The following is a 13,070-nucleotide window of genomic DNA, read 5'->3' on the forward strand; positions in this document are numbered from 1 at the left end:
TGTAGGGAGAAGTATATTTATTTCTGTTCCAGACCTGGAATTCCATAGAGATTTTAGTGAATAAGACAGCCATAAATATGTAAACATTCAGTGCATTCAATGGGTCAAATGATTTCTAATTTTCTTCCAATTTCATTCATCCAGTAACTCATAGGACTCAGATTTCATCAACTATATTTCATTTTCTATTCAAAAATTAGACTTTTATCAAGTGAGAAAAATACTTTGCAAAGTACAATTATCAGGAAGGTCTACAATATAAGTCTACTAATAAGAGGAAAATGCCTATTTTCTGTCATTAGCCTTGAAATTTGTTACTTTTTAAAAAACTCTTAAAATTTATACTTATCTGAAAAATAACTCAACTGAGCTCATTCAAGTTCCTTCTTGGGTTCAGATCTCTTTATGCTAATATCCTTTTAATTTGTTTGTGTCTTATGTTCTGCCGAATTCTCCTCCTTGAAATGGCTGTTATTTGACTTTAGTGCATTCTATTCTCCTGGATAGATTGAAATTACCTTTGGAAGGCATTATTTACTTTCAAGCTTTAGGAAACCCCTGGGTATTCCTTTGGGACATTTTCAATCTTCTTGGGAAGTTCTTGTGATGTAAATGTTTATAAACCATCAGACGGTGTCCATTTGTAAAACTGGCCATCCATAGAACTGGTCAGCCTAGTTTCTGGGGCCTTCGTCATCTTTCAAAGAGTTTTTGTGACTCTTTGTGAGTCTTGGCCACCATAGTTCTGCCATTTCATTTGTCCTTTAAAGCTCTAGTCATAAAACAAAATTCCCTCCATCAAGAAGTGAGTGAGATGCCCAGATAAGCCAAAACTCAGAGCATTTTTAATTCCAAGGCTTTCATCTCTCATTCCTCTGCTTAACTTTTACCCTGAAAGTAAGCTGGTCTTCTTTTGTGAGCTGGTACAATGCAGAACTAGGAGCCTAAATTTATCCATTTAACTAATCAGTATCACAATTCATATTTCTAGGCTGAGAGTTGCCCTACTCTCTGGCCTACTTTTTAGATTTACGTAATTTTATCACATACAATTTATCTGATATTCAACTTTCTGCACATTAGTATCCTATACCAAGAATATCTATCTCAAATGAATCCTCCTAAGACATTGCCTTTATGGTACCACTTCTGGATTTTAAAAACCCATAAGAATTTCCTACTGGATTATAATATCTATTCAAACTTGTGTGCAAAAACTTTTTATAATCTGTAATCACCTCTCTCCCCATTTGCCCTACTTGTCCTGAGATATAATTTTCACCAAAGGTAAGTTTTATCTCCTTGAACTGTTCCCAACATACTATTTATATTTCTTCTTCAAACCATACCTTTTCTTCTGATTTAAATATACTTTGCTCTTTTATATTTATCTACTCCTTATCTATTCATTACAGCACAGTTAAAACCCCTCTACTTAAAATTTTTAGGTCTAGTTTCTTTCTTACCTAAGTTATTGCACATATACAAAATTGACCCATTATTGTTAGATGTGAAATGTAGTTCTATAATTCATTTTAATTCCCCTTCTTTAAGCAAACATTTACTAATCCCCCTATTCAATACAAAACTATATGAGAGGAGTATCAAATCAGCAAGACCTGGTCTTGACTCTCAGTATACATAACATAATCTTACTTTCTAATTTATACATAATTTGAAATTTTATATATTAAAAAAACTCACTTTAATTAAATTACTAAAGTAATACTTGCCATGCACAGGCATTGTTTATGGCGCTCACAATGCTCAGGAATAATATTGGGAAACAATCTATAATTACTATCAAGTGAGTAGTATAGAATTCTTAAAGTAGTTCAGAATTTGGGGATGAACCTGTCATATTGGAATAACACTTAAGCATGTAATTAACATTTACTTAAACTCTACTTAACAATTCATTCTGCTATCTTGATATTACACAGTGGTCAATGAGAACTTTCAAAATCTTTATGAGCCCTTTCTAGACTGATCTGAGAGGATTTATCCAGAATAGTGTCTATCACCTTAAATCTTTTTTGGAGCAAAGTAGTGTATATATTATGATTAAAAATGAGGGCTAATTATAGATATTTAGTCCAACACTGCAGTGCACAGTTATAATCTCACGTTCTCAGGAGGCTGAGGCAGGAGGACCACAAGTTCAAGGCCAGCCAAGGCAACTTAGCAGTACCCTCTTTAAAAAAAAAAAAAAAAGAGCTGGGGATGTAGCTCAGTGGTAGAGTACTTGCCTAGGTTGTGTGGGCTCAATCCCCAATATCACAAAAAAATTAATAATTATCATTGTTTCCTACTCTTATAATATTCTTGAGTATATGTACTTTATACCTAATTATGATTTAAAAATATGCCTTTACCATTTAAAAATGTGTTACCTTAGATGAGTTATGTGTCTGTGCCTTGCTTTAGCAATCTGTAAATACAGAGTAATAAATAACTATTTCATAGTATAGTCATAAGGATCAGCGCAACAGTATATGGAAAGTGCATTCCTTCAATGGTGTCTTATATCTTCAACATCATCATTTCTACCACTGCTGCCAACACTGCTCTGACTGCTTCTATTTCTATTATTTTTTCACTCTGTTCTCATAATTGCCTGATTTTTAACATTTTACATTTGCATTTAACCTATCTATGTCTGTGTCACTACCAAATATTAGTCTCAGTTGTCTCAAATAAACAATAAGTTCCTAAGGGTGATTAATCTTTATAATCTATATTCTTATGTATAGATAGCTACAATTATAAGAATTATAAGAAAATGATGATACCATATGAATGGTGGTTTTACCTCTTCATGGTGTGCGATTTTATAGTTAAAGAATATACTTATACAAAGAACCAGAAAACATTTCTACAAAACAGAGAATGGGTAGTGTCACATATTTGGTATTAGTAATTGACATCACTTTTGTGCTGATTTCAACAGCTTTGCCTTCTCAGAACATGTGAGTATGGGATTTTGGTGTCTTCTAATTCTTATTTGTCTGTGGCCCAGAGAAACTATTTGGTCAGTGAGCTGTAGACCCAGCTCTTTGACATGTGACTGTTAGAAGTGGGCACCTCCCACATAATATTGGACATGATTAATGATACTTAAGTTACTAGAATTCCTGTTTAGACTTTAGTGACCAAAATACACTAAGCAATAAATAGAGTGAGTCTTTAAATTTCTAGAGAATAGATTCAAAGTACTCCAAAATCATCTATAATTTTGACTTTTTAAATTATATCATAAACAGTTCTCTTATAAATAAAGAGAACAAAGTCAATTTGTGCCTATTTATTTATGTATATTTAGTAATTATCCATTTGTTTGTTAGTGGTGTGGGGGAATTGATCCCAGGGCCTTGCACAAGCTGTGAACCTGCTGCAGCTATACATCCAGTCTACCCATTTATTTTTGACAAAGGTTTAATTTGAAAATGATTGCTGGGAAGCTGCAGATCTAGTTGGAAGAGCATAGTTTTCTAGGGATTATCAGTTAGCCTCTCAGGCTCCTCAGGATTATAAATTCTCTAAATTTATTTTTACAGGTTAAGAACTCAAGCTGTATTTAAGTCTACAAAACTGGTTCCTGACAAGGAATTTACTAAACCCCAAGAGCCCAATCTGGATATGAACGGGAGTGATCCTGGACCAAGGTAAAAAGAGCTGGGTGAAGGCAAGAATACTAAGGACTTAGATATTTAGAATATGTTTGGCATCAAATTGTAGCTTAATATTCATTTTTATTATTTTTGACCAAATTAATGATTGACATAAAATTTTTTGAAAAATATAGAAAAATGTGAAGAAAATAAAAATTCATTCATAATCTTTGAGCCTTTTCTCCTATTTTTTTGTATTATTTATATTCCATATTAAGTAATAGGGACTATGCTTATATAGATTTTTATTTACTTTTTCATACATTTTTTATCTCATTAAATATTTTGTGAAAATATATTCATTCATAGCCGGGTGTGGTGGCACATGCCTATAATCCCAGCAGCATAGGAGGCTGAGGCAAGAGGATCATGAGTTCAAAGCCAGCCTTAGCAGGCCAGAGAGTAGGGCAACTCTCAGCCTAAGCAACTCAGTAAGACCCTGTCTCTAAATTTAAAAAAAATGTCTCTATATTTTTTTCATTCATTCATTCAACAAATATTTAACATGTGGCAGTTATGCCCCAATTAGCCTGATATTCCATAATACAGAATTTTGCTATTATAAATAATTTCTTAAAGAATATTTCTCTGAGTTTTTTACTTTATTTCTTCCTATTTCCTTGGCATAGATATCTATAAGTGCAATTAATAACTAAAACATATATGAATATATGTAAGATTGTAGATTCATATTGCCCAATTGTTTTCTATAAAAGTTAATTCCATTTATGCCCTCAAGGCAATGTTTAAGAATTCTCACTTTATGAAATTTTAGGTATTTGAGGCCATTGTTTTTTCTTTTTTTCCTCTCTATTCTCTTTCTTCTCTCCTTTTAGTATTCCAACTATGTATATAGTAAACCTGTAGATATTATTTCATAGGTGCCTGATAACTGCTAATTTTAAAAAATCTTTGTTTTTGTTCTTCATATTGAATAATTACTATCAACTTATCCTCAAGTTTTATCTGTTACTTTCAATCTGTCGTTAAACCCTAAGGGTTTTTTTTTTTTTTTTTTTAAGTTTTGGTCGTGTATTTTACTTCTGAAATTTTCATTTGGATTTTTGTTATAATTTTATTTCTCTAATGAGATTTTCTAATTTATTCATCACAAGCATATTTTTCCTTATTTTCTTGAGTATGGTTATAATTCCTTTCAAGTGCTTGTCTGCTACTTTTAACACTTGAGTCATCTTGGGGTTTATGTTGTCTTCCCTGAGTATTAATCATGTTTTCCTGGTTTTTTATATGTCTAGTAATTTTAGATTTGTTATGGTCATTGTGAATGGCTCTGAAATTTAGTTATATTCCTCTGAACATTGTTGACTTCTTTGTGATAACAGGCAGTTAACTTGCTTGGACTCAAACTCCAAGCCACAGAGGCCAGCCTGGAGGGTAGGTCCATTGGACTGGCCTGGCACTGGGCTGGGCTGAATTCTGGGACCATGGGAGCTGTCTGCAAGAGGCAGGCCTGGAGACTACAGCTTCTAGGACCAGTCTAGAGGCTGGATCCACAGATTAGCCTGATAACTTGGGCTGCAGGGGTTGGCCAGGTGGTCCAGCAGGCCTAAAACCTGAAGCCATTTGGTCTAGCATAGTGCTAGCTGTGTGAGCCTGAGTCTGTAGAGGCTGACTTGGTACTGGGGCAGCCCCTAAATCAGAGCTATAAGGGAACAGCCTGGCACTGGGACTCACCCAGAGCCTGGGGCCTTTGAGGTGAGCTAGTGGTGAAGTGGGCCTAGGGAAGAAATTCAAATTTGCCAAGCAGGCCTGGAGTCTGAGACCGAAAGATCCTACCTGGTACCAAGGAGGGCCTTGCTGCCTGGTGTCTGGGGCCATGTGCATCTATCTGCCTAACACTGGGTTTTACAGGGGCAGACTTGGTTTGGAGATCTGGAACAAAGTCTGATGCTCACTTCTCTCTTCTTCCTTATGGAAGGTCTCTTCTCACTGTACTGCCTGGAGATAAGGGAGGACTGATAGCAGTAGTATAAAACTGTCCTTCCTGCCCTCTTCAGTACATCTTACTTCTGTGAAATAAACGGGTGCTATACTCTCTCACCTGCTTTCCTTAGCTCTTGCGAAGATTTCATGTTGGAGAGTTGTTCACATTGATTTTTTTTTTTTTTTGTAGTTGTAGATGGACAGAATGCCCCTATTTTATGCGCTTATTTTTATGTGGTGCTGAGGATCAAAGCAAGTGCCTTGCGCATACTAGGCAAGCAGTCTGCGCATTGAACTACAGCTCCAGCCCGTTCACATTGATTATTTACAGTGAGAAGCAAGCACTTGGGAGTTCTATTTTGGCATGTTGCTGATATCCTCCTTCAACAGTTTTAACTATTTTAGATGTTACCTATTTTTTTTTACTTCAAACTTATGTAATCATGAAGCATTGACATTTTGCTGTGGAAGATGATTTAGCCCTCACCAATTACCATTTAATGTCTCCTTTTCTTCCTTTTTTCTTTCTTCCCTCTGGGACATCCCTCCCTGTGTTTTTCTGTCTCTACTTTCTCCCTCTCCCCCTCTCTTTAATAACACATCCAAACACACTATTTCCTTCCATCTGTCCTCTCAATATGTCTATATCAAAATAGTTTTAAGACTGTAAATGCTGTATGCATAGCTAAACCTTGTACTTTATAATTACTAAATTTAATTTCTATACAATAAATTATTTTCTCTGGAGTTTAAAAATGTCTATTTAGCACAGAAAAACAAAATTGCATGATCTCATTTACTTGTGAACTTTAAAGAAATCAAATTCAGCCGGCTTGGTGGCACATGCCTGTAATCCCAGCAGCTCTAGGAGCTGAAGCAGGAAGATTACAAGTTCAAAGCCAACCTCAGCAACTTAATGAGGTCCTAAGCAACTTAGTGAGATCCTGTCTCAAAATAAAAAATTTAAAAAGGAATGAGGATGTGGCTTAATGATTAAGCACCCCTGGGTTTAACTTCTGGTACCAAAAAATAGTCAAATTCATAGAAGCAAATAGTAGAGTGGTGATTGCCAAAAGGGCCAGGAGGGTTGGGGGAATGGAAAGATATTGGTCAGAGTACCAAGTTTCATTTAGCCAGGATGAATAAGTTTTGGAGGTCTATACAGCATGATGATTATAGCGAACAATGTATTGTGCTTTTGAAAATTGGTGAGAGTAGATCTTAAGTATTCTTACCTAAAATTAGTATATGAGATGATGAATACATTAAATAGCTTGATTTAATAAGTTCACAATGTATACATATATCAAAACATTGTATTGTATATCATGAACATATATAATGTCAATTTTTTAAATTTTTAATACGATAAAAATGTCCCATTTAATTTTCTATAAATTCATTCATTACTCATTCACTCAAATATTTATAGAGTATCCACCATGTTTTAGACTTGGAGAAAAAAGCAGTGTATAAACAGACAAAAATTCCTGGCCTTTTAAAACAGACATTCTCATATCTACTCATTCTCACCAAGAAAATATAAATCTCTTAATATATTCAGTCACATCAATTATTCTATCATATGTCTTCATTTCTTTCATATGTTGCTTCCCCCCCTTTCATCATTTTTTTTTAAGATATCCTTCCTTAAGCCAAATAAGACAAACTCAGGAAGTCAAGGGAAGTATTTTTTTATCATATGTGGAAGCTAGTTAGTAAAAAAAAAAAAAAAAAAAAGTGGGGCAGATCTCATGATAATAGAAGGGAGACTTGTAGAATGGGGAGGGGGGTTGTATGAGGTACTAAGAACCAAATTGTATTTTATTATATGCATGAATAGATGTATAACAATGAATTTCACTATTATGTATAATTATAATGCACTAATAAAAAATAGACTTGGTTATTTTCTAGGCTTGCTGTCTAGTGATGTCATTCTGATATTTCCTTATTCATCATCCTGGACATTTTCTTTACTTTTCCGTATTATATATTATATTTTCTTTTTTCTAGATTACATATTATCCTCTTTTTTTAATATTCCTTCATCTTACTGAAACATATCCTTTATTACCTTACTGAAAAGGAGTACAGAGGCAATAATTTTTTGAGATGTCATATCTCTAAAAAATATCTTAAGGCTTTCTTCATATTTAATTTATAGTTTAACTCTTTGTAGAATTCTGAGTTGGTAATTATTTTTCCTCAGAATGGATTAAAGGTTGTCTTTCATTATCTTCTAGTTTCTAGTGTTGCCATTAAAATTTTAATTTTTAATCTCTGTGTGTGTAATTGTGTATATAAGACCTATGCTCTGAAAACTATTTGTATCTGAATTCCTTTAAAAAGAATGCTGGCTGGGACTGTAGCTCAGTGGTAAAGTGCTTGCCTCGAATATGTGAAACACTGGGTTCCATCCGCAGCACCACATAAAAATAAATAAAGGTACTGTATGTTCATCTGCAACTAAATAAATATTTTTAAAAAATGAATGCTGCTGTGCATTAAAATTGGGCCTTTTTCATTCAGTATACTGCACAATCAGTGGACTCTTTCAATGAAGAAACTTCCTTCAGTTTAGGGAAATTTTCTTTGTGTCACTCCCTCCAACCTCACTTTTTATAATGCTTCTTCCCAGAACTCCTCACATTCAGATGTTGAATCTCTCAGAATCATTTCATTTTCTTATTTTTCTCTCCTTTCATATTTGTCTTTTTTCCTAGTTTCTAAGATTTCCTGAACTTTATCTTTCAGTGCTTCTATTGAATTTTATTACTGCTTTAATGATTAACTTCCAAGGACAACTTACTCTATGAATGTTCCATTCTTGTTTTGTATGTATGTTTTGTATATATGATATTTTGTCTTACCTTAGAGGATATTTATAATAATTTGTGAAGTTTCTTTTGTTTTTAGAGCATTCTTTCTGTTTTCACCAAATTCAATTTTCTTTTTCCCACAAATGTCTGATAATTCATTTATATTTATGAGCAAAACAGTAAAAGGCTATTGAAAGCTCTGAGTATATATAAGCAGGCTTTCTCAACTAATGGACTTCATTGTGATCAGGTAGAAACCTGGCGACCCCTTTACCCCTTGCCCTAAGGTCCCTTCTTTTGGGTGGGCAGTTCTATCGGTAAATTTTATGCCTGGGTTGGAAGAAGAAATAGGAGCATTATATAAATTTGGCTTCCTTTTTAGTCATATTTTCATTGCTGAAAATACCTGAGAAAATTACACTTAAAAGAAGGAAAGGTTTATTTTAAGAAACAGAGAGGAGAGGGGAGGGGAGGGGGGGATTGAGGTCCCAACATTCCCTCCAAGTGCATACCCCCAGTGACCTAACTTCCTTCCACTAGGCCCCACAGCCTAAAGGTTCTACTACCTCCCAGTAGCATCTAGGTTGGCAATCAAGCCTTTAGTATCTGGGCCTTTGGGGGGCATTTAATATTCAAACCACAGTAGCTACCAATAAGGGGAGCCCAGTGGAAGAAGAAAAAGACCCATCCCTTATTATTATATAGGCTTTCACCTAGTCCCCTTTTTAACTGTATGGAATTTATGCCCATAACTCTATTTTTCACCTTTTCCTGGAGGTAAACCATATGGGGACAAATAAGGAGGGCATCTTGGCTTTTTACATCTGTGAGAGATTTTTCATCCAGCTGTGCTTTCACTTCCTCCTATTAGGCCTGACCTTCATTGGCCTTCATTCAGGTTATCTGTTCCTACACCACAACTAGCAGATACTTCTGTTTTAATATTTCTAGTTGGCTAATTGAGTTTCAACTCATCCATCTGCTTTCCAGGCTTCTGAAATTTTGTGCAGCCACATAGATTTTTTGTTGTTTCTATTCTTTTACTGTTATTTTTAAGCAGTGTCAGAAGGGTAAATTGGCTAGCCAATGGTGATTTGAAAAATTAAATAACATTTGGCAATTTTATAAGTGGAAAGATAGAATTCTGTTGTCATTTTCAGTTTCCCAGTATTAGGATGAAAATTTTTCTGTGTCTTTTTTTAACCCTTTCTGCTACTGCTTTGTAGAATTTTCATTTCCTGGCTATGTCCACAGTTTTTATGTAAGGGCATTACATTTCTGTAGTTGAAATGTCAAAACTTTTTGTTGAATTGTTTTTAATTTAAAATGTTTACTTATTAGTGCTATTCATGTTTATATCTTTACTTATTTCCTTTCTTATTTGCCTACCATATTAAAAAATTGCTGATAAGCCAAAAAAAAAAAGAAAATATATTCATAATATCATCTAGAATTATCTTAGTATATAACTTCTAGGTCTTCCTTACGTATAAGTATGTGTTGTGTGTTTAAATTATAATGCATCTTAAAATATTAAATAGTATTAATACTAATTAATATTAATAATATTCAATATTTAATATTAATATTAAAACCCAACCTACGTCTTTAAGGCTGGGTTTGTGGCTCAGTGGTAGAGCACTCACCTAGCATGTGTGAGGCCCTGGGTTCGATCCTCAGAACCACATAAATAAATAAATAAATAGAATAAAGGTATTAAATCCAACTACAACTAAAAAATAAATATTAAAAAAATATTTTACCTAAACTTTGTAAAATTTAAAAATAAACATTTCTCATATAAAAAGTAAAACATTCAAAGGCATATTAAGAAAATATCATTTATCTTTCATCCCATCTTCCATTCCCTATGCTGACTGTCTTGGTTAAATTAGTATTAGACCCCTTATGTGTATCCTTCTAAACCTTTCTGTATGTGCACAAATACAGACATCTGTGCACACTGGACATCAAACAACACATCATATTTTTTCTTTGAATGCTACTTGATGATTATTATCAGATCCTTAGATATAGAACTTTAGTAAGCAGAATAATTGTCCCTCAAAGATGTCCATGCTCTAATCCCTGGAATTCTTGAATATGTTACCTTATATAGCAAAGGAACTTTATTTATTTTTAAATTTTATTTATTTATTATTTTGGTATGAGGGATTAAACCCAGGGGCACTTAACCACTGAGGGATGTACCCAGCCCTTTTTATCTTTTTGAAATAGAGTCTCACTAAGTTGCTTAGGGCCTCACTGTGTTACTGAGGCTGACTTTGAACTTGAGATATTTCTGCCTTAACCTCCTGAGCCACTGGGATTACAGGCATGTGCCACTGTGCCTAGCAGCAAATAGACTTTAAAGGCAGATGTGATAGAGGGGGATGGACCTTGATATGGAGACATAGTCCTGGATTCTCTGAGTGGGCCCAATCTAATCGTACAAGTGCTTAAAAATAGAGAAACTTATAGCCAGCACCAAAAGAGGAAAAGAAAAAAAAAAGTGGAGACACTTCCCCTGCTGGATCAGAGACATGGGAGGGGAAGAAGAGAAATTAGAAGCATGAAAGTCGGCTATTGCTGGCATTTGAAGATGGAAGAATGAGGTCACAGGCCAAGGAATGAAAGTAAAAGCAGCCACCTGCAGGGGATCTCCAACTGCAAGGAACTGAAATCTGCTAATAACCCAAATGAGCAAGGAAAGAATTTGTCTTCTATGGCTCCAGAAAGGAACATGGCCCTTCCAACACCTGAATGTTAGCCCAGTCCTTTCAGTGAGACCTCTGTCAGACTTACAAAACTGTGGAATGATACATTTATGTTGCTTAAGCCAATCAAGTTGAAGTAATTTGTTGTAGCAGCTATAGAAAACTAATAGAAATGCTAATTCATTATTTATTATAAATGCATGACAGTTCATTGTTTACATATGCACCATAACTTTTACAGCCATGTTTTGTATTGCAGAACATCTAAGTTCTTTAATACTATGCACAATATTATAAAAGTACGATTGTAATACATTCTTATGTTCTGGTACTTTTGTTTCTTTTTTAGGAGAAATTCTCAAGGATAATATTGCTAGGTCAGAGGTTATTTTTACAAAGGCTATTTTGATATAATTTATAATTATAAATTATAATAGACCATGTTAATTTTCTTTTCCAAAAGATTGTAGCAATTCATACTCCCACTTGCCATTTATAAAAGTTTTCATTACTTATAGTCAGATAGGGATGGTGAATGCTTTGGAAATTTGTGCTCTAATTGAAGGATTGAACATGCTTAAAGGTTTCCAGGCATCTGGCATGCATACTCTAAATTTAAAAAATTATACACTGCTTCAAAAATATTTTTAATATGCCTCTGATATACTTGTAGACCTTTCAAAATGTTATTATACATTTTAAGAATTTGAAGAAACTCTTGCAACTTCTTCTAATGTCTGGCAGTCATTGGAAAGCCAAGAATTCTCTGTCTCATAAATTATTTAATCTAATGTGAGATTAAAAGAGATAAAGACAATAAATTCAGCATTTTCTTGATTCAGTTGATTAAGGCAATGATGTTGTCTCCACGTACCCCAGGAAAAGGTCGGGGAGAAGTCAGGGGAGAATACTGTACCGCCTCCAGCAGCCTTCATAGAATATTCAAGCTAGAATGCCTGCTGATTGTAGAACATATAATCAAGAATTGTTATGAGAATGACCTCTACCTTGCAAGCTCTTTGACTTTAATAGAACTCCCTAGATAAAATTTAATTTTAAACTAGACTTTGTTTATTTGGAAATTTAAATTATGCTAGTATTAAAAATACTCTGTATGTTTAAAATATTAAACTTACTCAAGAGAAGCATTAAGAATTTGGAACTAAAATAAATGAGATAATGAGAAAGTGAAAAACATATTTTTTTTTATAATTAACAGCTCATTTTGAGTTAATTATATACAATTACCAAAATCTAATTGCAATTTATTTTCTATTATCTGTTGGAAGAATCACAGGCAAGGGAGCTTACATCGCTGCCTTCCTGCATAAATGCTATAGCATGAAAATAAATAATGTGTGAGGACTTAATGACAAATAAGAGCAAATAGTAGGGCACAGCTGAGCCAAACCATTGGAAGGTAATTATCACGTGAAAGATGGTAATGACTTACAAACTCACAACAACTCTGACTGTTTATAGGTCCTTTGGTTTGTTTTTAGTGAGTTTGTTTGATGTTTGTTTATTGACTATGCAAAGATGACCTTCATGAATTAACAGTTTTGTAATTCTGCAGACTCCTAAAAAATCAGACCATTTTTGTACTTTCATATAATATTCAGCAAGTCAAAAGAAAATCTTATTAAACCTCTACTAATTTAAATAAGTAAACCTTGCTAAGTCCTTCCCAAGAGATAAGGAAGCCATTACTACTCTAGTTGTAGAATTAGGCAAATATACCAATATTTATTATTTATTCAGAATGTAAGGGCTAGGAAAGAAACAGAAAGAAAAGATTTCTATAAGAGTTACTTAATAAGATAACTCAGAGAAGACAAGATAGAATTTTGATAGGCCATGGATAAGAACCTAACCTTCTTATCTGAAACACACAAATTAGAGGTAGGTGTGTGTGT

At 33.9% G+C, this 13,070-nt stretch overlaps 1 protein-coding gene across 7 annotated transcripts in view; it reads left to right on the forward strand.

Moving 5' to 3' along the window:
* KIAA1328 overlaps window positions 1-13,070 on the forward strand; it is a gene marked incomplete at its 5' end in the record, with an annotated part of 283,630 nt that overhangs the window by 169,773 nt on the left and 100,787 nt on the right. For all 7 annotated transcript variants that reach the window (XM_081262751.1, XM_081262752.1, XM_081262755.1 and 4 more), the window contains one exon: window positions 3,558-3,665. In XM_081262751.1, the coding sequence (XP_081118877.1) occupies window positions 3,558-3,665 (108 nt within the window). The remainder of the gene's footprint in view (window positions 1-3,557; window positions 3,666-13,070) is intronic.

Source organism: Spermophilus citellus, assembly GCF_964194105.1.
Source record: "Spermophilus citellus genome assembly, chromosome: 12".
Classification (NCBI taxonomy): Eukaryota; Metazoa; Chordata; class Mammalia; order Rodentia; family Sciuridae; genus Spermophilus; species Spermophilus citellus.